Source organism: Rhinolophus ferrumequinum, chromosome 28 (genome assembly GCF_004115265.2).
Source record: "Rhinolophus ferrumequinum isolate MPI-CBG mRhiFer1 chromosome 28, mRhiFer1_v1.p, whole genome shotgun sequence".
Taxonomy (NCBI): domain Eukaryota; kingdom Metazoa; phylum Chordata; class Mammalia; order Chiroptera; family Rhinolophidae; genus Rhinolophus; species Rhinolophus ferrumequinum.
The window spans coordinates 9,944,264-9,969,899 of NC_046311.1; the positions used below are offsets into that span (position 1 = coordinate 9,944,264).

The following is a 25,636-nucleotide window of genomic DNA, read 5'->3' on the forward strand; positions in this document are numbered from 1 at the left end:
AGGGGGTTCACCCCGGAGACTAGAGAATACCCCTGGCAAAAATGATTTCAGCGTACCTAGCAAGACAAATCCTGACGTGATTGTAATGATTCAGAAATTCCAACTGGTGGCCACCGCAGCTCCTGACTTTGTATCCCAGTAGCCCTCATTAGGACAAAGCTGCTTCGAATTAAGTCCAATCTACATGCTGAATCAATCTTTCATCCTTTTGATTGCTTCTGAAAATATTTATATTTCTTAATAATGCACATTTTGTCTTGCAACTTCTGATTAAACCCAGACGGGGGTTCCCAAAGCAGGCAATGTATGTGGAAGGGTGATTTGGGACAGGAAAGGGAAGATAAAAAACACAGGTTTTTCCCATTGGGGAACCATTAGACAATATAAATCTAGCAATTTTGGTTATGTAAGCATCAGAGGAGGGTTGTAATAAATACAGATTGAAATATTAGAGTGACCTAATGGAAATTACAGAATATTCTTATTATTGTGTGATTTTTCATTGCAGCTTTGACTCTTTGGCTGATTAGCCTAATAGATTTTATGAAAAATTATTGTGGGAGAGATTTAGGAAGATTTCATATTACAACCAACAAGTTACCATATCATAAAATAGAAAAGTAGTTACAATATGGACACGACCAGATGAACTAAAGTATGTTTTTTGTTTAAAAAGAGAGAGAGAGAGAGAGAGAGAATGAGAGAGAGAGCATAGCATGGGGGTGTTTGGGGGACAGTGGGGGTGGATTCCTGGTTTGAGGACCAAGAGAAAACGGGTCTCTACTTTCAACTCTGTCACCAAACAGCTAGCTGGGTGACCTTACATAAGTCACCTAACCTCTCCAGGCCTCAGGGCTTTCTTCTTGCTTTCATCTGTGAAATAAGGGAGGTAAAGATTTTTGTAAGATTTTAAATTCTGCAGTTTTCTAAAGCACCACCGTTGTGTCAAGTACCCAGTGCTCTCCAGACGCAGAGCCATCATCAAATGCCTAGAGTCCCCCTGCCAGTCTCTCAGAGACAGGAGCCAGGCCTTCTCAGAATGTCTTCATTGTGACTCGTCCCCACGCGCCTGCTCAGGGATGGATATTGCTTCTCTCATCCTCTCCTCTTTCCTCCTAGTGACCATCACAGAAGGAAGCACCCCGGAGCAATGTCCATCATTTCGTTTGACCTAACCACTCCATTTTAGAGATAAGGAAAGTCAAGGCCGAGGGTGTTGCGTTCACGTACTTAGTAACTGGCAAAGTTAGACTTTAAACCTCAGCTTATTATATTCCAAAAATGAATGGGATTTCTTGTGACCTCTCAGTATAATTGGAAACAGAAACACAGGACACCGCGCGCGCTGGCTTCGAATTCAGACTTCCTGGATTTGAATAACCTGTCAGCAACTTAGTAGCAATGTCAGTTTCAGACAAGTCCCTAAGCCCCATGACCTTGTTTTTTTGGTTGTTGTTGTTTTTCTCCCCCTCTCTTGGATAATGAAAATAATAACAGTATCTACCTCAGAGGGTTGTATGCAGATTAAATAAAGTAACATATGTATATGTTTACCATAGTTCTGGTACATAGTAAATGCTAGTTGCTATTAGTATCCTCTTCGCCATTTACATAATGACTTGGAGTAAAAAGATCCTGAAAGGAACAGAGGAGACCTACATACAAAATTCTGACTGTGTTCCCATTAGTTTCTTGGCCTCAGATAACTCTCTGAGCCTCAGTGTACTCGTCAGCAAAATGGGAATTCAAAATATCTGCCCGTACAGGATTTCAGTAAAAATCCAATGAGTTATGCATGTGAGATAAGTTTTTAAATAGGTTGAGCCCTATAAAAATACAAGGGTTGTGGCTTGTATGGAAACATTATTCTTGCTACATTGAAAAGCCTCTGGAGTCAGTTAACAGATAATGGAAGAGACAATGCCACTGATTTGTTTCTCAAACAAATCACCTAGAAATGAGATATATGAAACACCATGAAATCATACAAGAATAAATGCATTTCCTTGATTATCGCTGTCATGCATGTAATCCTATTCTCCTGTTCTCTACCTAAACTTGCTGTTCTCTCATAATTTCATCTTACCAGAGGATTAGATGACAATTAGTTCGCAGGGATGGGTTTAGAACAGGAAAACACAAACCTACTCTCTTCTTTGCCCGCCAAGGAGAGAAATCCCTCAAAGTAAACACATTTTATGCGATAGTAAATGGTAGCTTCCAGGAAGCCTTCAGACCCAGGCTAAAATACTGTCAAATTTTGCTATTGACTAGCTGTCCCTTGAGAGGGAACTTAAAAATATATTCATTATGGAGATATCATTTTAAGCTAAAAAAAAAAAAAAAGGCATCATGGGATGGGGAATTGTTTTCAGAGCAGATTATTAAAGACTTGGGGCCTAAAGGTGTATGTCTATTTTAAAAAGAAATTTTCTGATTGCAGATAACTTCTCAATTTGATTTAGTGTCGAACCATAGTGATGGAGTTGATAAGTGGGCATTCATCGGTAATTCATCTTGTGCTGGTAGAAATTTACAGCAAAGCAGTGCTTTCCCAACAATGACAAGCCCTATTAATCTTCTTCAGACACATTTCAATAGGTGTCCCCATCTGTGGCCAACATCTAAACACTCTGGCATCACTGGCGACTTGAAGACACCTTCATTTCAAGTTACACTAGTGAAAATGTGATACTAGATTGTACTCTATTTTTTAACCTAATTCTCTTTCTTCATTCAATTAGCCTTTCTTGCCTGGATTTTCTGTTCATGTGTAACATCATTTCCAAGGGAGAGTTCTCAAAGACGTGGTTTCTCAGAGATGCACAATCTCCCCCAAGGTTAACCAACAACAACTTTTTTACAAATTAAAATTGCTCAGATTCCGGTTCTGACAGTCACTGGCCTCTGATTTTGTGTGTCTGTAGAAAGTAAAACCTGCTCAAATAAAGCCCGTGCATGCATTGAGAGAGCTTAGGAGAAGGGGAAAGCTATAAAATCCATTTGTGCTCATATTCAGAGCGCAATTTATTACCTTCAACTGTGATGTTTAATTTCAGTACAGGGGAATTCTGGGAAAAGAAGAAGCAATTAGGAAAAGAGGTGGTGAAAAAGAAACCCTGTGTTTAAATATCTGCAGGCACTCAACATATTCGGTCCATAGGATGAAACTTCGCATCTGCTGGAGGACATCCCGTTAGAGAAGGAAAAGCAACAATCACTCTAGGGACAGACCATTTTACTCAAATCACCTTTATTCTCCAAGCAGCATGTTCTGTCTGGCTGCAAGGTTAGTCTAGGTGAAAAACGCGGAGCGGGTGTTGGATTTTGGATTGCACCTAAGTGCTTTTTTGTGCCATTTTCAACCTCGTAATGGGGTTGATCTTGCAAAGAAATAGGATTTGCACAGCATTTTTCTTGTGCATTTTAAAAAATCTTTCCAAAGGGAAAACTCTCTGACGCATTCTTATTTTTGGAAAGGTTAGCTACAGCTGCATAATGAATGGAATTTTTTAACTTCATTGAACTTTTTTGTCCATACGTGACCTGAAATATATATGTGTTACTAGGATGTGTGTATGTGTATCTATATATATGATAAAGATAGATACTATCAAAAATGTCTCCCTCTATCATGCAAATTATTTTTCACAATAATCATTTGAGTTTGTTATCGATCTCAGTAACCTTATTGCAGGTGGCAGGTTTAAATGTGCCATATTAATAACTTGTTATCCAAGACAAATTAAGTCCTTATGTGTCAAAAGCACTCGGCACTGGATTATCTACAAGACAAGTATTTATTGAATAAATGTTGAGTCCAATTTCATTTTAATGTGACTGACTGTATGTTTCAGCCTCTTAGGCAGAGATAAAAACACTCAGGCCTATAAATGTGTTGCAACATTACACCTAACTTGTCTATTTCTATTATTGTCTCCTAACTTAGAATATGGAAAGAAGTCTTTTTTTTTTTTTTTTTTTGGTTTTTTTTTTTTTGGTGGTGGTGGTTGTTCTGAAGAGCAAGGGGAAAGATAGAAAAACGGCTGGCATTCAGCCTAAAGAGAAATCATTGAAACAAATTAATCCTGTGCCGTTTAAATTGACATGGTAATCCATCATCAGAGAAGGCAAACTCTGAAAAGCAATCTAGAATCTGCCCTGTTCTTTCACTGGCCCTAGAGGCACAAAGATAGATAGTAAAGGAAGGGGGGGGGATCATAAAAGTTAGGAACGCCTTCGAAAATAATAAAATTGGTTATATCAGCTCTCACTGCCTGGCCTCTGAAAACCTCCTTTGGAAAGGAGAGGTGAACTTCCAACACTTGCTTCCCAAGGCTTTTCCCCAGTTGGGTAGGTGTTCAGCAGTCAAGCTGTGAGAGTCGGCCTGCTTCCCCAGGCTGCTGACTACAGTCTGACCACCGTCTGCCAGCGTTTGACAAGTAGCCCAACTGGCAGCCTTGGCATGACCCATAGTTACCCAGAAACTTTCCCTACAGTGGTAAGGGGCTTACGATTGGGGCTTGGTTTGGTGTTTGTTGTGGTGGTTTGGGTTTTTACTCGCGGAAGAGTGGGACAACATATTTTTCTTCTTTTTTTCTCCTATTATCATCCCATTTTGCACTCAGTGAAAACAGCATGCTATTGTAATTTTTAAAGTAAAACTTTTGTAACATCTCTAAAAACTGAGGCATGCCATCGTGCCCTGTCACTTTACTGTGACTTTCATTTTGGAGGCTTGTTTTTCAAATCTTCCTTCACTTCAAAAAGCCTGTGATGATACGTTGTCAAAACTTGCTTAAGATTCAAAATTTATATGTAAAACTGAAGTGTCCCATCTTGGTAGGGAATTAAGATGGAAAAAACCTTCTCCACTTTGAAAACAAAAACAAAAATGTGCCTATATTTTCAATACACTGAATCTTAAGGGGTTTTTTTTGTTTTGTTTTGTTTTGTTTTTGAAACCTCTTTAGCCTATCTATGTAATGTTTTTGCTTTTGCTTTTCTGGTTTGGGTGTAGAGAACCTCACCTCATCATTGCCTGGACATACAAATTTGAACCCAGAAATAAAGGTTGTTTTTCAATTTAATAATGCATTAAGGTATAAAGGCAAGACGATCTGAAAATAGTTTTTAATCTCAAAAATCCACTCTGTTAACAATAGACAGTGTGTGAAGACAAAATCCCAGATACCGTAACGCCAAAGCCAAGAGGCAGAAGGATACGGATATAAACCATACCCAACAGCTGCCCTATTTAAGTTTATCTAGGGTAGAGTTTCTTCTAGTTTATTAAGAAAACTTTATATGTTCCTGTAACTTTAGAGTAAACATCACACCGCTTTTCTGTGAGTAGAATTTTTATTCACTGGTTTTTAAAGGGGGGTGAATAATTCTTGCATATTAGCTAGTGCTTTTTAAAGTTCTTAAGCATAAAAGACAGGGTAAACGGTAAAAAAAAAAGAAAAAAGACAGGGTTAAAAGCTCCTATATAAAGATATCCATCCACAGCCAAGCCAGTTGCAATTTTAAAGAGTTGCTGGGAAAGAAGAATACATTGAGGTGTTTATGTGTATGCTTGTTTTTAACAGAACCTGGGAAATTTAAATAGTGACTCTTCAATAACTGGACAAGTACACTTTCTGAAAAAGATCTGATGCCTTTGAATTTGTTTTTAATTTATAGACAATGTAGATTTCAGCAAAGTAGGATATCATTTTAAAAGCCATTAAAGGAACCAAAATCATATGAAAAATCAATGACTAAATAAGTGTAAGTCAGAGGAGACTAAGAAAAAAAAATCTTTTTAAACCACCCCTCTCTCCCTGTTCAAATTTCACAAAGCTAGCTTTTCTAATTTCTTGATAATAGAGCAACAAAAGTATATGCAAATAAAAATTTGCAACATAACTTTGGGAATCAATAAATAAGTTATTAATCTACTTTCTGCAGAGAAAAAGGCTGCCTAATTTTAACTTCTTCTTCCTGACATGTGATATGATGTGGTCCTGTCAAGAAATACCTAATGTGACAGTTTTCACAGAAGTCAGTATTCCCTGCCTTTTACGTTTTCACTTTTGCTTTAAACTATTTGAAGTGATATCATCTCAATCAATTTGCCTCAGTCAGGCACCTCGTAATCTCTTTGATAAGGTTGATTAATGTATTATAAATTGTAATGGACAAATAGGAAAAGTACCTTTCTCTATCCTGTGTTTAAAATTAATAAATATATAAATTTTATTTAAAGGTTACACTTTGTAAACTCTCAAGCAGACACTTCCTTTGGTCAAGAAGCTGAATATTATGTTCAACAGCCTACTCTTAATTTTGCACATAACTCTTTTATTTTTAATGTGTACCTTCAACATTTCAAGAAGTCAGCCTTTTAAGAGGAGAAATGCAGTTGGTAATTAAATAATTAGTCATATTTTCTAAAGTCACACCTAAGTTTTCTCTAGTATGGCAGCGTGTCTGTCTTTGTCCTTCTACTTATTTCTCTAATCATATGCTTTATCAACATAAACTGGGTTTTTCCGCCTTCTAAAAACCAATATAGTCCTTAAATTATTTTTCTCCTGAAATTCACCTTGAATCTGTGGTTGAAGGAAATTAAAGCAGGTAAATCCCCTTTTTTGTTCTGTTTGTGTTTTCTTTAAGTACATGGATGCAAGTAATTAACAGTATTAATTTCTCTGGATATTTGCCTTACTAACACCTTCACATTTAAATGGCTGACATTTGATACCATTTGATTAATGCTTTTCTGGACGTATCAAAAATGAATTGTCATTTTAAAGATCTCATTACCAGGTTCTTGAGAAAGAGAAAAACACAGAATCAGACGATCTTTCCTCACTCTGTCCACTTCTAAATAAGAACTGATGGCCCCATGGCTTCAGATGTCATTTTAGAACTTTCTCAGCAGGAGTAGCCTTGCAATAGAATATTAAAAGCATGGATAGCCCACATCTGACTTGGTTAAATGATCAACAAGCTCCTTATCATCTTTAGCTAAAGCCTATTTTCTTTACAGTCTTCAACTCATTGAAAAGTAAAATACACAGAGTAGCATATTGTTGAATTTTTAAATCAATATATCAGGCAAAAGATGGTCATCTTTCATTTAAATGCCCTGCCAAAGCTACCACACTGAAAATTGACATTCTTACTTTGAATGACTTTCTATTCCTACTTTCCATGACTCTGCAAGGTACAGTGGCTTTACCATTGCTAAGTTGTTTCAGCTTGTATTTCAACAATAGCGATGGCTCCAAGGGGCTCATCGAGACCCCCCCCCCGCATGTACACATGAGTGACAGCCTCTATCTAGTGCCTGGTATATGGACCTTTAATCCATCATGGGACTTCTAACACCAGAAGAATATACACACGCCCAAGTGCAGTCACCTTATACACGTACGTAACACACATAACTATTACATAACTACGCATTTAAATGCCACCAGGGTGGAAGCCAGCAGAATATATCCTAATCTTATCCAGATTTTATGGCTATAATTTGGCTGCTGACAAGATTCTAAATTAGCTTAAGTGAAAGGAGGTAAAATATGTACTGGGTTTGGGTTTTTCTTTTAACCCCTCCCCCCCACACACGCACAATAATCTATTGTTGTACACATGTGAGAAATATTGTTTAAGTGAACTGGATGGTCAGTTAGATGGAAGAAAATATTTCTCTACATTATGTTTTCTTATTCCCCAAAGTCCATCTCCAAGACGTGAGCTGCCTTGATGGATGAGAAGGTTGTCACAGGAAGGGTGGGGGTGGGAGAGGAGGAGAGAAGGGCCGAGAACGCTAAAATCCTTGCAGCTAGAAGGGATTTCCCTCCCTCCTACCCTCCCTTCTTCTTTCCTTCTTTTCTTCCTTCCTTCCTTTTTTATTCCTTTTTTTCTTTTTTTCCTTTTTTCCTTTTTCTTTTTCTTTCTACAACCCCTTTGGTATATTAGCGTAGTTAACCTTCGCTGGCCAAGACCAAGAAGGGTTAATGGAGGTTTGGTTCCTGATAGCCCCCAGGGCAGCGATGTCCCAGCTCCATCGCAGGAATTAGAAGATTACCAGGGATGGAATTCGAGGCACCAATCACCTCACACCTGAACAGCTCGCTCCAAACCACTGGGAAAATCCATTAAAAAAAAAAAAAATCTCCCTTCTGGAAAACGATTAATTGGATCAGCAGTTATACGTCCTGTTGCACCGAGGAGCCAGATACGGTAGCCTGAACTGAATTCCTCCAGCTGCCGAGAAGATCGAGCAATTAGGGGAGAAATAAATTAAATAAATAAATAAATAATCAATCAAGCTATCAGTTTCTCCAGGAAGAGCAGATTTTTAGGGAAAACTCAGGAGTGGGAAAAGGAAGAAGAAACGAAAAAGATTTTCCCACTTCCTCACCTTGCGCCCCCCCCCCCAAAAAAATTAGTGCCTCCCTGATTCTTTGCAGCTGTTTGAAACCTCAAGGTTGGTGCACAGTAGCCAGCGAGGCTCCCGCCTCCAGATATGCAAAAGCCCCAGGATTTTGCTGCCTGGGTTCGGGGAGAAGGTGTTCGTCTCCCCCCTTCCCAGCAAACTCCCCCCAAAGCCTTGCTAACTTCTGCAAACCCTGCAGCCTTTACACCTTTTCAGGTTCCTGCACCCCGCCTTGGGGCCCCAGACCGACTGCCATTGCTGGAGGGTGGCTTTGATCCCCCCCAAAGCTGGTTTCCCACCCTGGAGAGAACGGAGACGGCCTGGGAGCCTCGTTGCTGTGTGTCCCCCGGCCCCTGCCTTCTTCCTCGGCCTCAGACTTCCTCCCACCTACCCTGGAGCCCGGAACCTGGAATCCACTCGCCCTGCGGTCCTCAGCGGGTTCCGCCACCCCGCGGCCGCTCTGGACACTGATGGGCGGGAGGGAGAAACAGCTGCCAGGCTGGGCCGCTGCATCCTCTTCAGAGACATGCAGGGAGGTGAGGGACAGAGATCTGTCTAGGAGAAAGTTCGGGGATGCTGCGGCCCCGCGGAGAAATGCAACGCGTTTGGGCCACACCTTTGCTCCAAGAGGCTGCCTGGAGAGAGCGCGCCGAGGGGGAACCTGCCTGGGTCCCCGCGCCGGGCCTGCGATCCACTCCAGTGGCCACCTGGCCACTGCACTCGAAGCATGGAGCCCGTGGCTCCCCATCCCTCGGCCCCGCCGCTGCCCTCGCAGCCCTCATGCGTCCCCACGCAGCCGGTCGGTGGCGGATGCCCTGCCGCTTCATGCGCCCCGTCGAGGAGGGAGGGACGAGGGCCTGCGCCCGGGAGCTCCCTGGCGGTGGTCGGGCCGCCCCCCTCGAGGCTCACTCCCCCCTCTCAGCCTCTCCAAATCCCTGAAAGCCCTGGCCCCCTTCGTCACCCCGGGGGCTTCTAATCACTCGGTATCGATTTCCCTAACTCTTTTCATCCCGTTGAAGACACATCTTAAAACACTCCAGCGCGGAGTGTGCTCTGGGCTTTATCCACACTAATAAAATGATTTACCCTTGTCTCTGCGCGCTCCGCACAGAGGAAAATCGTTCGAGCCCTGCTATTTGTGTGTGATCAGTAAATATTTAGTGCGGTGACATCCTCAGCTAGGCTTCGGATCGATTCGGGGCCCACCGGGAGGTTCGCACGGTCCGGGCGGGGCCGCGCCGGGCCGCCGAGGGGGCTCCTCCCGCCCTCGCCGCCGGCCGCTGATTTACGGCCTCTGCAACCAGCAAAGGGGGGCGAAAGCGCGCCTGGAAAATTGGCTTTTCAACCTTTTTACTTTTGACATTCAGCCACCTCTCCAGGCTCTAATTCTCGCCCCTACTCCCCCCAGCCCGCCCCCGACCCAGGGCGCCCTGTGCGCCCCGCGCGCCCTTCGTGCTGCAGCGCGCTGCGCTCTCGCCCCCGCGGCCAGGGACCCACCTATCACAGCCCTGCGCTGCGACGCGGGGAGGCCCAGGCCCTGCTCTGGGGGTCGTGGCCTTCGGGCCAGATGCACTCCGCCCGCCCACACCTCAGAGGGCGGAGACCGAGTGGAGAAGCCCCGCGCTGCTTCCCCCAACCCTGATCCGCTCTCCTCGCTACCTTTTCTCCAGCCCTCGGTCATCCCCCCATTTCTGCAGCTGGGCCTCGACGTCCCTGGGCCAGATGGCGTCGGGTGGCAACTTTACTTTCCTCACCGAGGAGCTCCCGTTTCCTTAGAAGCGAAAAAGCTCTTAGCTTGGAGGTGCTGGAAGGATCCTACCCAGATCTTGGCTGCCAGAAGGCTGCGGCCGCGACAGTGGCAGTGTCCGTGTCCCCCGGCCCTGCTGGCCTCCCCTTATCTCAGGGCCTCGCGCTGCACCTAGACCCCAAGCAAAGGCCCGACCCAGAGCGGGCCTCCGCACGCACTCGCCACCTCCTGCGGGACCCTCCACCTGGGACGGCTACGTTGTCCGAGTAGGAGAATGTAGCTCAGGCCCCTGAGCTTCTTCGGCCCGGGACGCTATCGCCCACCTGTTACCGGGCCTGTCCCTCTCACCTGGGGCCCGGGCCTCTGCAATTCCCCCGGGGCCCGGGGAAGAAAGTGAGCGACCTCGCGGGGCCCACGCACCCTGCCTGACGCTACTGCCCTCTCCTTTGTCTCATACATGAGTTTCTAAACCGCCTTATCTGCAGACTATATCTTTATACTAATGCATACTTAATTGGTCCGTCTTGACTGTCCTTATAAAACAATTTAATTAGGGTGCTTTCTTGCTTTGGAGAGCAAAGAAAAAAAATCTGCCCAGTACTCATTGTTATTTAGCACCAATACAGGCAGAAAATGTAGCACAAGTTTTTGGTTGAAAGAGCACCTCTATGCCCATTGAAGGGCGTTGATCCGAAAAGACAGAAAGGACAAGTAAAATCGATTTGAAGCGACCCTCTCTGTCCCTTTCACACCATTCAGACACTCCATTCCTTCTAAGACAAAGACCAGCGCCTTGGGAATTCTCAGGGAAAAAGCCTAGGGCACTTTTTAAGAATCCTCAATATTGCACTTAAAACCCGCTCTCGGAGCGGTGCCCCCAGTGCGGGTTTCACAGGCACCCCCTCGGAAGCGCCCGGGTGTGTGGCTGACAACCCCCACTCGTCCGGGCCTCGGCCTTCGCGCCAGGCCAGACCAGCCTTTTGGGGTTAGTGCAGCCCTCACCTTTGACCCCCGAGAACGGAGTGCCTGCCATAGGGTGCGGAGCCACCATTCAGGCCGAAGTGAAAACAAAACCAGAAAATATTTCTCTAGTCCCAAACCCAGGGACACCGGCGGTGGTTCCGCCGCCTGAGCCACCTCATCCAGGAACCACCTCCACCCTCAAGTTTTTTTTTTTTTCCCTTCTTCTTCTTCTGTTTGCAATGAACTGCCCTAGCCACCTCTGCAGGAGGAAACTGAAGTTGTCAGGGCAGCATCGCCGGGTTGCAGTGAGTTGTCCTGCATTAGAAACCCGCACGCCAGGTTATCCGACAGGCGCCCAGGCTGACGAAGGCGGTCATCCATCAGACCTGGCAGGGAAGGGAGGAGGGAGAGGAAGGGCAGAGGAGAGGCTGGGCTGTGATCACCTTCACCTGCCCCGAGCCCAGCCCCCTGTTCAACTGCCCCTCGACCTTCTGGGCTGGGGTTAAAGGAGGCGGGGACAGGAAAGGAGGGGGCACCCCCCGAGTTACCCCAGTGGCCCCCTCCCGGAGGAGCCTCACCATCCATCCATTCGGTATAACTGATGAGACAAACCGCAAGAAAAAACTTCTGTAGCCCATATTTATGGTATTAATGAATAGTTAAAAAAAGATTTACACGTCTTATGATCAATATTCTGAGTTATTTCCCTCAAAGTATATAATTACAGTGTCTTCAGACTTTTCATCATTGTTTGAGGTGGCAAAACCATTTGTAATTTTCATTAGCCAGTAAACATGTAATTAACATTCAGCGCTGTGTTTAACTTAATTCCTGTTTAAGACAGAGGACAAGAAGCAGCCAAGAGCTCTAGTTCCATTTGTCAAGTCTGACATACATCTTACCATAACAGTTTCCTAAAATAAAAGATCCGTGTTTCCCCATTATTCTTCTCTTAAAACAAAACAAAACAAAAATCCATTAGTTAAAACTGTATTAAACTGCGAAAGGCAGCATACTTTATTCTCATTTTCTCTAGTTATTGTATTCCTGCTTCCTTTATTCATTTTTTTTGGGGGGGGGTGGAGGCAAGGAGGGGTGAATTAAGCATCCATTATCTGAACACAAGAAATGGGGAACCCCTCCCCCCAAAGAAATAGGTTCCCTCTTCAGGAAAGCTCTAGAATGGGGACTGGGGAAAGGGGGGCACGAATCTACAGGGAAGAGAAAAAAATCACTTGGGGGAACTTGAGTTAAAAGTAGAAAATGAGGATTCCAACGGATTCCTAGGAAAAAACGCAGCCCTCCTATTTCAAGTTCTATCTTTGATCCAGGGCGAGGGGGGCCAGTCTGCAAGACTGCTGCTTTTCCCCCTCCTCTCCCACCTCTGTTTTTTTCCAACTTGCTTTAGGTTAGCCTCCGTCCCTCTCGACCCCAAACAGTGGAATTTGGCTGTGCCTCCGGTCGTCTTGCTTTGCAATATCGCCTAGAGTTGTTGGCAGTTTTCTGCTGAGGCTGAGCCGTTTGCTCCAGCCTCCGACTAAACTCATTAAGTTGGGAGATTTTTTTCAATTGGACGGGTGTTTTTAAAGTCTCGTCTTTCCAGCCCCAAACAAGGTGTAACAACGCACTCTTCCTTGTAAGGAATGAGATGAGAGACGAGGATCACTCCAGACATCTCCTACCTACGGTTTGGGGGTTTTTTTCTTAAAGGCGAGGCTTGCATTCCTCAGCAGCTATGTACAAGCTCCCTGAAACCTCCTCTGTCTAAAGTTAGTGTGCAGGGTTTTCCAAGGCTGAGAGCGCCTGATACATGGGGAAGCATTTCCTTAAGGTGGAAGATCTTTCCTCTCCTTCCCTCCTCTCCTTTGGTGCCTACTTTTTATCAGTTTGCACAATCGCTTAGATAAACACCGAGGAAGAGAGTCTCTTTAATTATCAAAGACACATCTTTTCAGGGGTCCAACAAAGCGCTTATTTCACCCGCCAAACTAAAGGAGAGTTATTCCAGTTTAGAAGGAAGATGCAAGCAATTTGGGACCTTGAACAAAGCAAATATGGTTTTGGTATGTTTACTTACAGTATTTATTTCTCTCTCTCTCTCTCTCTCTCTCTCTCTCTCTCTCTCTCTCTCTCTCTCTCTCTCTCTCCCCTTTCTCACTTTCCTCCTTGTGCTCTGTGGGGTTGGGGGTGACTTGGGGTTTTTCAAAAAACCGGATTGCTATCGTGTATGAAATGCCTAGGACTGTGGTTTAAGGGGTTCGTGGAAGGGGGTACAGTCAATTCAATGCATTGCCATATTTTATTACATGTGTGTGAAAGGAGGGAGGAGAGTGGGGAAAATACAATTGCAAAGCTGCCAAAATATGATTAAACCAAAGCGTAAAGACTGCGGTGCCTCCCCTCTCTGCTCGTCCTGTCTGCTCAAACTCATCGCCTCCGATAGAGCAAACTGCAAACCAGTCCTCTAAGCGTGTTTTTCCAAGCAACAGACGACTCGGTTTTCTAGCGAAGGAGCTGCTAGGCTCGCGCTAAGTATCAGAATTTACTGTTCGATCTGCCACTGAGCTGCATTTTGCAACCTTGTGCAACTGACAGCCAGCCAGGCAGGGAGGGAGGCAAGCTGTGCCCGGCGCCCTCGGCCGCGGCTCGGGGAGGCGAGAGCTCGGTTAAGCTACAAGGGGAACCGCAACGAGAAGGGTACTCACCGTCGGGCGGGGTGATGGAGCTGGCGTGCGGGTTTCAGGCAAACGTGTACCTTTTGGCTGTCTATTGCAACCGCGTCGGGCTGACTTTAAGAAGCAATTCTGGGCTCTGTCCAGAACGTTCAGGGAATGGTTCCTCATTTTTAAAAAGCCAGCGAGAGAGACGACAGAGACAGAGAAAGAAAAAAAAGAGGAGGGGGTGAGGGGGACGCACATAAACCCAGTTCAGGGGGGAAAAAAAAATCATCACCTCTCCGCCAGTGACTCGGGAAACTCTAGAGGTGGTGAGACCCAGGTCCGGTCCGACCAAGCCAGAGCCAATTAATTTTAAATCCTGGAGAATTATTCAGATTAAAATGTACAGAAGTTTCCTTCTCCTGTGCCTACGTGAACCTCAAGTCGTTTCCCTTTAAGAGCTTCTTTTCTTTTAAAGTTGAATTTTAGGCAGCGAGGACTCTTACACTAGGGGGCAGACAGATACTGTACTTGCTCCAATCTTAAGCAATTTTTTCCCTCCCAGCATATGCTCTGATTTAGCACTGTAAATTTTTCAGAGGACCCAACTCTGACAGCCCCTGGTGATTTTCAAAGTACCACAAGCCAGTGGTTAAAAATTGCATTGACTTGGAACTTGAGAGGCACACAATGGCAGCCCCTTTTCCTATTCATGGAGCTCCAGTGGGGTGGGAGAGAAAAACACACACGGACTGGATGGAGGGAAAGGAGGAATTGAATGAATCCTGGTGGACAGAACTGGTTTCTACTGAGTTCAGAGTTACACTCGGCATTTGGTGGGGTCTGTGTTCATATCGTGATTTAATCTGTGGAGAATCACAACCGTCAGCTCGCTTTCTGTAAATTTTATATATATATATATATATATATATATATATATATATATATATATGTAATATTCCTGGGCAGATTTTCTTTTCATTCCCAGAGTAAGACAAATGTTCTTCTAACTTTCTCCAGCCAAATTAAAGCTTGCCATTCCTCTCATTAAAATCAATTTACATCTGCAATAAAAGACTGGATTGGGATTCTTTTTTTTTTTCTTTTTTTTGAACAGTAACAATATATTGATATTTATCACTCAGTCTTAGAGCTGTTCAGGGGAAACGGGCATCTCTAAAAAAGACATTTTAAACTTGTTCCCTTTTTCTTCTCAGTCTGCAGTCCTATGCAGTAACATTAACTGCTATATATATACATCTGTATGTATATAGTTATATATTGATACATATGGGTAGATGGACAGTTTTTAATACAGAGTGAAACACTTCTGACTTCATGGCAGCTTTGTGGTTGTGTGCTTAGCCGGCTCCAGTCGTGTTGGAGATGGCTGGGAAATTCTTCATTTTAAATCTGAGCTCATCAAACTCCGAAGGTCTCTAAGTAGACTGGGAAAACTCTTCCTCCTCAAAATTTTCCCCACTCTATGTTTGTAAAGTGTGATCTTGCCATGGAAGTGTCTGTACAACCAGGCAAGATAAAGATTCCCCTATAACCAATTATTCTGTCTTCTGTTACATTGAGAAGGGAATACCCACCAGATTTCCTGTTTCAACCCCAGCCCCACCACAACTCTGCTGAGTTTGCCCCTAATCTACTGACATTTGTAAAATTAGTCAATTTCTCGAATTATGGAGATTGAAAGGTGGGGGGGAGAAAACCTTCCCTGAAATAATTTCTTTTCCATCCTTCTTGTTCTCTTTAGGAGAAAGTTATACTGAGTCTCTAATCAACCTGAAATTCTCAGCCTGGCTTCGCTCTGTGGCAATTGCTTTACTCACCAGGCTTATGATAGCTCAGTGTCCACTATAGGGTGTGTGTGTGTGTGTGTGTGTTTTAACAACCTTCAAATAATCCTAACACCTGCAGCTTTTGTGAAATATGTGATTTCAGAGGAGAAAGGGTGAGAGCTAAGGTTTCAGAAATGAAGCGGAAAGAGGATTTTTCCTTCCCTAAAATCTATTCCCTATCTGCCTACCTCGCCACTTGGTCCCTACCTTTGTATTCTGCCTGTGTCTGTAAGGGATAGTGAATGCAAAATGCAATCTGCACGTGACAGTTTTATGTACGGTTTATTTTCTTTTAAAAATCCGTCGTCTCGGTTTTTTGAACTATCAAAGATGCTTTCCTCGGGTCGTTAATTACCATTTCTATGTGTTCATGTTTTCTGCAGCTCACCGTATCTTTTGTAAAATATTGTGTAATTGTTCATAAACCTAGTTGGCTTACCAGTGTACAGTTTTTTTTTTCTTGGTGCAAAATGTGTATGATGGAGTCACAGTTTTCTTCTGTGAATATGGAATACTCATAATCCACTAACTTGTCCTAACCAAAGAGAAAGTTTAGTGCATTGGAACAGAGTGCCTTCTGGGGTGCAGTTCTAGATGTTTGATGTTTAAAACCCAATGCCCTGGAATTCAGAGACACAACCTTCCAGATGATTCTAGCCCATTGAGCAGAATGGCAGAGGCTATGGAGTTGGTCTTATTGCACTGGCTCTCTTGACATAGAATATGGCTGGTGTGAGGTTCTTGTGAGTTGGACTGGTCTTATTCCCAATTTAGGGCAGGACCTCTGGGTGTGTTTTCATGGCCATATGAATACTTTAAAGAAACTTGAGGAGCAAGCAAGTCCGTGCTCAACTGTTGTATGACCCAGAAGCATAGTGGCTGAAGTCTTTGTCTGTGTACATTGACGAACGAGCCTGTGATACGTGTGCGCTTACATGTGTGTTCAGAGGGGCTGCCTCTGCTTGTCCGTCAGCGGGCAGGTCGCTCTTTTCCCCTGTCACCACGACTGGCTGCGTGGCAGGACGTTGGCTGGAGAGTTCGCCAAAACCAACGAAAGAGGCTAAAGTTGAGGAAAATTGATTTTAATAGCGTCATGACAATGAGTTGAAGTCTATTTCTGCTTCTCAGCATCCGAGATGCTTTATTTGAGCAATTAAAATGTCAGGCCACATACCTGTGAAATGTTAACCCTACAAAGGAAAAGACAGAATGGCTCTTTTCCTCTTGGAAAAAAAAAAAGTCACCAAAGCAAGCAAGTGATAAGAGTTGACTGAGAAAAGGGTCTACCGTCACCCGGGTTTGGCCAAATCTTGCGTTTGGAAAATGCCTGCCAGCTCGGGTCGCGGCACCTTCCCACCCCCACCCACTACCCCTCTGCAAAGAAACCAGGCAACTTTGCTCTTTCTCTGGCATCGTGCGCCGGGAGTCCCGGGTGGTGCGCGAGCGGCGGATTTCGTGGCATCGCCAAGTTGCGAGAGGCGAAGTCCTCGATTCCATCCAAAGCCTTTCGCGGAGCCTTTAAGAGGCGTTGTGTGTGCGCGCCGCGCTCCTCTCCCCGCCGGGGCGGAAACCTCGGGTGCGGGGTGCCGGGCGCGGAGAGCGCGGGGGCCGCGCGCCCCGGCCTGGCCCGAACCCATCCCCCGCTCGGGGGCGGCGGGGGCGCGGCCGCCCCCCTCCCCTCCCCCTGCGCCCCCCGCGCGCCCCGCGCCGCGGCCGCTACGCCGCTCGCGCTAGGACCGAGCTGAGCCCGCGGCCGCCATGGCGGGGCCGCCGCGCTCCGGCCAATGACGGCGAGGGGGCGGCGCGCGCGCGCCTGGCCAGGCCAACCCCGGCTGCTGCCTTATAAGGCGCGCCGTCGCCATGGCAACGTGCGCTAAGTTGCAGCAGTCGTGTCAAAGTTCACTATATAGAGAGCTCAGTGAGCTGATCGCGGAGAAGCCACTTCTGCCAGCCCCGGCGCCTATAAATCGCATTCCCTCCCGCGCCCCCCTTTTTAGCATATTTGATCACTTTGATTCTCTGTTCTTTTCTCTCCGCGGTGTGTGTGTGCGTGCGCGCGTGTGTGTTTTCTCCTCCTCCTCCTCCTCTCCCCGAGTTGCCTCCTTTCTCTGGGTGCCGTGCTGCCTTTTTTCCCCCTCTTTCATTCTTTCTCTCCGTCTTTTTCTCCCCGCTCTGCGCACGAAGGATGTGCTTCTAGGTGGTGATCTGCCCTCCTCTCTCTCTTTTATCATTTCTCCCGCGCCGCCGGCGAGTTGACTCTTTCCCTATGTGTGTGAGGCGGCGGCGGCAGCAGCAGCAGCAGCGGCTCCGGCGGCGGCAGCAGCGGCAGCAGCGGCTTCAGCGGCGGCGGCGGCGCTAGACCCGGCGGCTCCGGGCCCGACCCGGCGGCTTCGGCGGCGGCTCCGGCGGCTCCGGCGGCCCGCAGGGAGCGGCGAGCGGCCTCCATCCGGCGCAGGCGGGCGGCGGCGGCGGCCCAGCGCCAGGACGACGCCGCGCAGCGCCCGACGCGGACCACTTTGATGCTGATTCCCCCGGACCCGGGCAGCGCTCCGGCCACTCCGCGGGCCGCCGGCCTCCGCCCCGGCCTGCCCGGCCCTCCGGGCGCGCCCGCGACCGGCGCCTCCGCTCTGCTAGTCCTCCCGATTGCGATGGCTTTCCTGAATGGCTGACTGTGGGCTGCCCTGGACTTGGCCCCCGGACAGTCGCCTGTCCTCCTTTTCCTCCTGCTGCTCCGACTCTCCGGCACCGCAGCTCTGAGAGCGACAGCGTGAGCGAGAGAGGGAGGGAGCGAGTGAGAGCGAGCGAGGTCTTCGGAGAGATTTTTTTTTTTTTCCTCCTACTTCTGTCTTGAAGCCAGACAATCGACTTGCAGCTCTCCCTCCCCTCCCTCTCTCTCCACGTTCTGCTCCCACTCGCTCTCCCCCGGCCCCGTCCCCTCCCCTCCCGGCGGAAAGCCCCCCGAAACCAACCAAGCTGAGCCGAGGGACACAAACAAAACAAACACACCGGGCCAGACAAGCCATCGACAAAACTTTGCAAAAGCAGAAACAAAAAAGGAAAAACTAACCAACCTCAACCAACCAGCCCCCCCTCCGAGCCCCTGGGGCGCCCTCCCGCGCCCTCCCGCACCCGCGCGCACACAAAAGGCGGCGCGCCGGAGCCCGCGACCCGGGAGCAGGAAGTCCGGACGCGGCCCCCATAGATATGGCAATGGTAGTCAGCACGTGGCGCGACCCCCAGGACGAGGTGCCCGGCTCGCAGGGCAGCCAGGCCTCGCAGGCGCCGCCCGTGCCGGGCCCGCCGCCCGGCGCCCCGCACACGCCACAGACGCCGGGCCAAGGGGGCCCGGCCAGCACGCCGGCCCAGACGGCGGCCGGCGGCCAGGGCGGCCCTGGCGGCCCGGGCGGCGACAAACAGCAACAGCAGCAGCATATCGAGTGTGTGGTGTGCGGGGACAAGTCGAGCGGCAAGCACTATGGCCAGTTCACGTGCGAGGGCTGCAAGAGCTTCTTCAAGCGCAGCGTGCGGAGGAACCTGAGCTACACGTGCCGCGCCAACCGGAACTGTCCCATCGACCAGCACCACCGCAACCAGTGCCAGTACTGCCGCCTCAAAAAGTGCCTCAAAGTGGGCATGAGACGGGAAGGTATCGGCCTCTCATTTGTCCCCCTCCTCGCCTGGGGTCCCGGGGCCCTGGGTGCGTTTGGCTAGCCTGCTCTGGGTAAGGACGCTGGAGCCCCCAAGCTCCTCTCTTCCCCTGCAGCTCGAAGGGGTTCTATACTAGAAGCCAGTTCTGCACTGGAGCCCAGACCCCCCAGATCCGCATGCTTTGGCCGACTGATCTCCTCCTCCACTCTCTCTTTGGGCCGTTTTCCTGCTCTTTGCGTGGACTGCGAGTTCATTCGAGTTCGCCTTTCTGCAAAGGACGGGGTGGTGGTTGCTGCTGTTGTTGTTTTAAAGCCTGGTTTACTTCTCTCTCTCTCTCTCTCTCTCTCTCTCTCTCTCTCTCTCTCTCTCTCTCTCTCTCTCTCCTGGTTTTTCCTGCATGTTCAACATATGTCCCTCCTCCCCACCCCTCTCCCCAGCCCCCACCCTCTCAAAAAAAAAAACACACACAACCTGAGATTGTACTTTTGTACAGGAGGTTCAAATTACAAATGGCAATTTTATGCACTTCGCCGTATTAACGCTGCCGCCCGGGCCCCGCTCATGTGACCCTCCGTGGATTAACATTCTGCTAAAAAAAAAAAAATCCTCTATTTTCCTTTTTCCTTTCACTTTTGAAAGGAGGAGAGCGCGATAGGGAGTAGGGAAAGGGTGGGCGAGGGCCCTCGGCGGCTGCTTTCGCTCTGCGCGAGTTGGGTCTTTGTGATAGAAAATTTCGCCGAGTGCGGCGAGCCGGGCTCGGCCAATGGCGCGCTGGGCTCCGGGCGCGGGCTCCGGGCTGGGGCGAGCGATCTCCGGGGTTTCTTTGTGTTTCTGGGAGAGCGGATCTCCCGGTCCGGCGTCAGATAACAGCCCCGGCCCGAGCCTCCTCGGCTCTCCCCGGCCCTCCCGGGCCCTGCGCGGGCTGCGCCGGCCGCTTGCTCCCCGCCTCTCCCCGGCTTCCTCTCGCTGCGGCCGGCCTCTCTCCGCCCTCTCCCTCCGTCTCCCTTTCTCCGAGCACTGATTACGCTGCCGCCAGACCTCGGCTCTCTGCTCGTCTCTCACCGAGTCCCCGCCCGGCTGGGGCTGGGACTGCGGGGTTTGGGGGAGAGCCGTTCTGGGGCGGCCTCAGGCCGTCTGGGGTGAGCCCTGTGTCTTTTGCAAAAGCGTCTCTCCCTCCTCCTCCCCAGACTCGCCCCTCCCGCTCCCTCTCCTCCAATCAATAAGAAATATCAGCTGTTTAGCAGTAAAGAAGAAAGATGTCCCCAGAATGCTACCTCCCACCCACCGTGCCGGGGACCCCGAGGCAAAGTGGCCAATTCTGGGTCCTCGGCGACCCAGCCCCGAGCGGGCCTCGGAGGCAAGTGTGCCGCTGTGGCTGCCAGAGCTGGCCTGGGTGGTGGTGGGAGAGGAGTGCTGCCGGGCTCCCGGCGACTCCCAGAGCTGTGCGGCCTGGCACGCCTGTTGGAGGGGCCGGCAGGCCCGTCCTTTCTAGGCGCAGGGTCTGGGTCAGGTGGGGGTGGGGCTGGGGCAGGCCCTGCCAGGGGCGCTGGGGACCAAGGCTGGCCACTAACGTCGCACCGTCTCCTTTCCTCCCTACAGCGGTACAGAGAGGCAGGATGCCGCCCACCCAGCCGACCCACGGGCAGTTTGCGCTGACCAACGGGGACCCCCTCAACTGCCACTCGTACCTGTCCGGATATATTTCCCTGTTGCTGCGCGCCGAGCCCTACCCCACGTCGCGCTTCGGCAGCCAGTGCATGCAGCCGAACAACATCATGGGCATCGAGAACATTTGCGAACTGGCCGCGCGGATGCTGTTCAGCGCCGTCGAGTGGGCCCGCAACATCCCCTTCTTCCCTGACCTGCAGATCACCGACCAGGTGGCCCTGCTTCGCCTCACCTGGAGCGAGCTGTTCGTGCTGAACGCAGCGCAGTGCTCCATGCCCCTCCACGTCGCCCCGCTCCTGGCCGCCGCCGGCCTACACGCCTCGCCCATGTCCGCCGACCGGGTGGTCGCTTTTATGGACCACATACGGATCTTCCAAGAGCAAGTGGAGAAGCTCAAGGCGCTGCACGTTGACTCCGCTGAGTACAGCTGCCTCAAGGCCATAGTCCTGTTCACCTCAGGTAGGAAGGAGCCCTGCCACCTCCCGCCCAAGGGCTCCCAGCCCGGAGTTAGGGCCCAGAAAACTTGGGAGTCCCCAGAGCCAGCCCAAGCTCCCCACTGAGAGGCCAAACTGTTGAGTGCAACTTGGAGTGAGAACTTTGCATAGCGCTGGGCCCCACCAGGCCTGTCGGGGAGAGGACAGGAAGGCTGTGATGCGCCACACAGACTCTCAGATGGGCCACGGGGATGCCTCTCGGGCCTGCCCCCTCCTGCCAGGCTGGGATGCATCCCCCTGCTAACCTCCCTCAGCCCAGGCCCTCTGGGCCCGCTAAGCCTGTGGAATCTTCTCTGCCCCATGGTTCTGTCTGCCACCCTGGCTGAGCCTCTGGGAGATGCCCTGGGCCGGACTGGCATCATCGTGCAGGGGCAGAGTTTGCCTGTTAGCCCAGTAGGAGTTGGGGCCCCAGGCACGTCCAACCTGACGGGCACCAGTTTTCCAAATCCTATTCTCATTAAGACAATGCAGACCGCCCGGAAGGGGCAAGAGGAAGAAAGGGGCATCATAACTCTTCAGCATGTCTGCAGGGGGTGAAGACTCTGGCCTCTTGCTTCTCCTGCCCAGGCAAACACTTAAGGCAATTTTCAAACAACCCAAAGTGTCTGCCAACTTGGGTTGGATATGAATGTTGCCGGAGATATAAAACCATCATTGTCTGTATTATGAAATCTAATTAGTTTGCATGTAGTTTAACCTGTGTGGGTAATAGATCTAATATTAATTAACTCTTGAGACCAAATGAGTTTTGAAGGTGTTTGGCTTTCCACTCTGGGCCACACCTGAGCCTTTTGGCTGCCTCCAGCCTGCGCGTGCAGCCTAGCCCAGGTGGGTGGAAATCACCCCCACCCCCACCCCCACCTTCTTGTTCGAAGTTGTCAGCTGATCCCTTTGTCACAGCTGAGAGTCCCCTCTCAGCTTCCTAATTCAGCATTACGACCATTTGGACAGTGGTGGGGCTTGCAACCTAGTCACCCACTGTTTTTTGTTTGTTTGTTTTTTCCAGCTTGAAATCAGGACACTAGGAGAGAGCTTTGTAGTTCATGTGGCAGACAAAAAGTCCACAATCTCTTCCTTATTGTTCGAAGGAAATCTGGGGACCCAAGTCATTCGCTGAATCTATTGCAGGTTCTGAGCCCTTAACCCACTGTCTTTGATACACTGGTGCCTTTTCCCGAAAACCCCCACGCAGCCACCCCAAAGTCTGCCCTCAGAAGTCCTTGGGTAATCAATTAAAGGGCAGTGTCTGGAGCTGTATGCAGAGGCTAGAATCTGGATGATTTTTCTCGGGGGACCTGTCATAGCTGGAACGTTTGCCTGATGCAAATGTACGAGCAGGGTATCCCCTACCCCACAGCCACCTTCAGCCCCACGACCCCACGACCCAGCCTACCATCCCAGCTGATGGGGTTGGCTGTTAATTTCTTGATATCATTGATATTAGCTCTTAGCCTTACCCTTGGTCTTTCAAGGAAAGATGCCTAGTACTGTCGTAACACTTTAATTTCTTACTATTTGCAAAATGTAGAGGCCTATGTGGAGAATGCAAATCACCCCCCAAAGAGATAAAGGTCCCTGTTATCTGATTCAGAGGCCGATGCAGAGGGAAGGAGTCCTGTGCAAACAGATCTGTCCATTCCTGATCGTTCACACCTAGACAGCCTGTAGCCATGCAGAGAGTCCCAGAGAGGATCCCATGTGTTCTGGTCCTTGGGGTGGCGGTGGCAGCGGCTGTTTTCGAGGACGTGTTTTGAGGTTCACAGTATGCATGTCTTATGTGGGGAGCCCCGAAAGGTCAGCTCACAACCTGCACCATCTTCCCTGAGACGCGCCTCATTTCAAAGGCACGCATTGTCTTTTCACGTATCCGAAAAAGTGTTTTCCTGAAGATAACGGGGAGGGGAATCCTTCTTGGAGGGCCCTGGGTTTTTTAAAAAAAAAAAATACGGGGAGGGGTGGTAAGGAGAAAGAGGGAGAGAGAAGAAAAGGGGGGAAAGAAACAGCTCAAATGAACAGAGAGATCACAGTTTGCATGGCTGCCCTTCAATAGGCTAAACTGACAAGATCAGTTTTAAAGGGCCACTTAAATCAGTTTCAAAGACTGGAGAAAAATGAGTCGCCCTCTTTGGGGAGAATCTGAAGCTGGGTCGTGGACGCCATTACTCGGGGCTGAGCCAGGTTGCTGCCCCCCCCCAACACACACACACTATATAATTATAAGCCTAACTATTATTTACAGAAGAGGAAGGGGAGGGGTGCTGGCAGTTTGGGTTTCATCTGTTTGTCTCTCTGTTTACTGACTTGGGCCAGATTTCACCCAATGCACTTTGCTTGGGCCTCCCAGTGACCAAGCCTGAGGATTGGGACGGTGACAGCATGCAGCGTACTGAGCTGTGTTTTATTTTTAAGCAAATAGCCCAGGACCATTTCATGCTCTCCCCGCCCCCACCCCCCAAGTTCTGAGTACATAGGCATTTGCTCCAACCCTGGTCGGGGCAGTTGGACAGCACTGTACACACACTTCATGTGACCCATTTCAAACCTCTTAATCTGATGACTAAATTCTTCTTCCTCTCCCTCTCTCCCTCTCTCTCTTTCTCTCTCTCTCTCTCTCCCTCTCTCTTTTTTTAAACTTTCTTCCAGATGCCTGTGGTCTCTCTGATGTAGCCCATGTGGAAAGCTTGCAGGAAAAGTCCCAGTGTGCTTTGGAAGAATACGTTAGGAGCCAGTACCCCAACCAGCCAACGCGATTCGGAAAGCTTTTGCTTCGTCTCCCTTCCCTCCGCACCGTCTCCTCCTCAGTCATAGAGCAATTGTTTTTCGTCCGTTTGGTAGGTAAAACCCCCATCGAAACCCTCATCCGGGATATGTTACTATCCGGGAGTAGTTTTAACTGGCCGTATATGGCAATTCAATAAATAAATCAAAATAAGAAGGGGGAGCGAAACAGAGAGAAAGAAAAGGCAAAAGACTGGTTTGTTTGCTTAAATTCCTTCTGTAAGGAAGGATGTAAAAGGATGTTACAAGTTTGCTAAAAGAAGAGAGGGGAAGAATTTAATGGACTGTGAATTTCAAAAAAATTAAAAGACTGTCAAATGAACTTTTACAGAATGCATTAAAAAAAAAACTCCTGTGTCGGTCAGAACAACTTGCTACTTATCATTTTTGTATAAAAAGGAAATTAGTCTTTTTTCTTTTTTTGGTAAATTTTTGAAAAATATTGCTAAAAGTGCATTTAAGGAGATTGGGAGAAAATTAGCAGAATGGAGAAAGTAAGTCTTTTTTTTTTTCCAAATTATTAATTGTCCTGTGTCTATGTACCTCTAGCTGTTCTTTTTTGTACTTTCCTGGTTCCAAACCAGTTTATTCTGTGGTTCTTTAATAAGTTTTGATATAATCTTGGCTTCTTAAAAACTGTGTATCCTTAAAATATATGTTCTGCAAGAATTAAAACTGAGTCCATGAAAATATCATAGGAAGACATAAAACTTTAGAAGGCAACTCACAGATGATGGAAACGCACTTACAAGTGGTGACCAAAAAATTTAGGTGAAGTTGAGCTCTCTAATTTGAGAACTGGAGGAACCACATTACAACACTTAACTCCCCCTACCTGCCCCCCAAAAAGACACCATGACAAACCTAGCTTTTTAAAAAATATTTTAAGAAAGAGAATGAACTGTGGAATTTATTGGCAGCCAAGGAATGTGTCCAAGACACACGCTGAGGTTTTGAATAAAAAGTGAACTTTTGTAATTTGAATTGGGTCCCGCTTAGTTCTTGAATTGTTATGAAAATCCTATATCTGTTTGTATATTTGCAAACCCTTTGTATTATAATTGTTGATATTGTCCCTTTTTAAAAAATACCATTGAAATCAGCATGACAAAATAACACTGTTGGCACTTATAGGTAATGTGATTGATTCAGTATCTTAGAGTTTACAGTTTGTGTTTTAAAAAAAACTGAAGGTTTTTTTTTTAAGTGCAACATTTCTGTATACTGTAAAAGTTATAATAACTGAACTGTTTGGTCGAGTCTTTGTGTGTTATATTCCAAGGAAAATTGAAAGTATTCAGAAATTAAAATATTATTTGATATCTGAAACCTGTTTGGCTGTCCCCACTCACTGTATTTCTATGAAGGGCCCCTGTGAGCTCTTGCTGAGCGGGGCTGGG

At 48.0% G+C, this 25,636-nt stretch overlaps 1 protein-coding gene and 1 long non-coding RNA gene across 4 annotated transcripts in view; one reads left to right on the forward strand and one right to left on the reverse strand.

The window, feature by feature from the left end:
- LOC117018817 (uncharacterized) overlaps nucleotides 1-14,073 on the reverse strand; it is a 79,132-nt gene extending 65,059 nt beyond the window's left edge. Inside the window, exon 1 of the long non-coding RNA XR_004422332.1 lies at nucleotides 13,847-14,073. This is a non-coding gene — a long non-coding RNA (uncharacterized LOC117018817). The remainder of the gene's footprint in view (nucleotides 1-13,846) is intronic.
- NR2F2 (nuclear receptor subfamily 2 group F member 2) lies at nucleotides 12,795-25,565 on the forward strand. 3 transcript variants are annotated; one of them, XM_033100029.1, is made up of 3 exons: nucleotides 12,795-13,204; nucleotides 20,896-21,423; nucleotides 24,102-25,565. In XM_033100029.1, exons 1-3 carry the CDS (start codon nucleotides 13,162-13,164, stop codon nucleotides 24,374-24,376), a joined length of 846 nt encoding a protein of 281 aa, XP_032955920.1. In that variant the 5' UTR covers nucleotides 12,795-13,161; the 3' UTR covers nucleotides 24,377-25,565. The 3 variants fall into 3 exon arrangements, with proteins under 3 accessions (XP_032955920.1, XP_032955919.1, XP_032955921.1); XM_033100028.1 differs by lacking the exon at nucleotides 12,795-13,204 and adding an exon at nucleotides 18,202-19,294; XM_033100030.1 differs by lacking the exon at nucleotides 12,795-13,204 and adding an exon at nucleotides 19,957-20,653.
- Nucleotides 25,566-25,636: the final 71 nt, after the last annotated feature.

What these genes read in the sequence shown, in the direction of transcription:
- NR2F2 (XM_033100028.1), top strand. Translation starts at nt 18,853, where the DNA reads ATGGCAATGGTAGTCAGCACGTGGCGCGACCCCCAGGACGAGGTGCCC. An exon ending in AGTGGGCATGAGACGGGAAG is followed by an intron (nt 19,295 to 20,895) that starts GTATCGGCCTCT and finishes TCCTCCCTACAG; the next exon opens with CGGTACAGAGAGGCAGGATG. An exon ending in CATAGTCCTGTTCACCTCAG is followed by an intron (nt 21,424 to 24,101) that starts GTAGGAAGGAGC and finishes ACTTTCTTCCAG; the next exon opens with ATGCCTGTGGTCTCTCTGAT.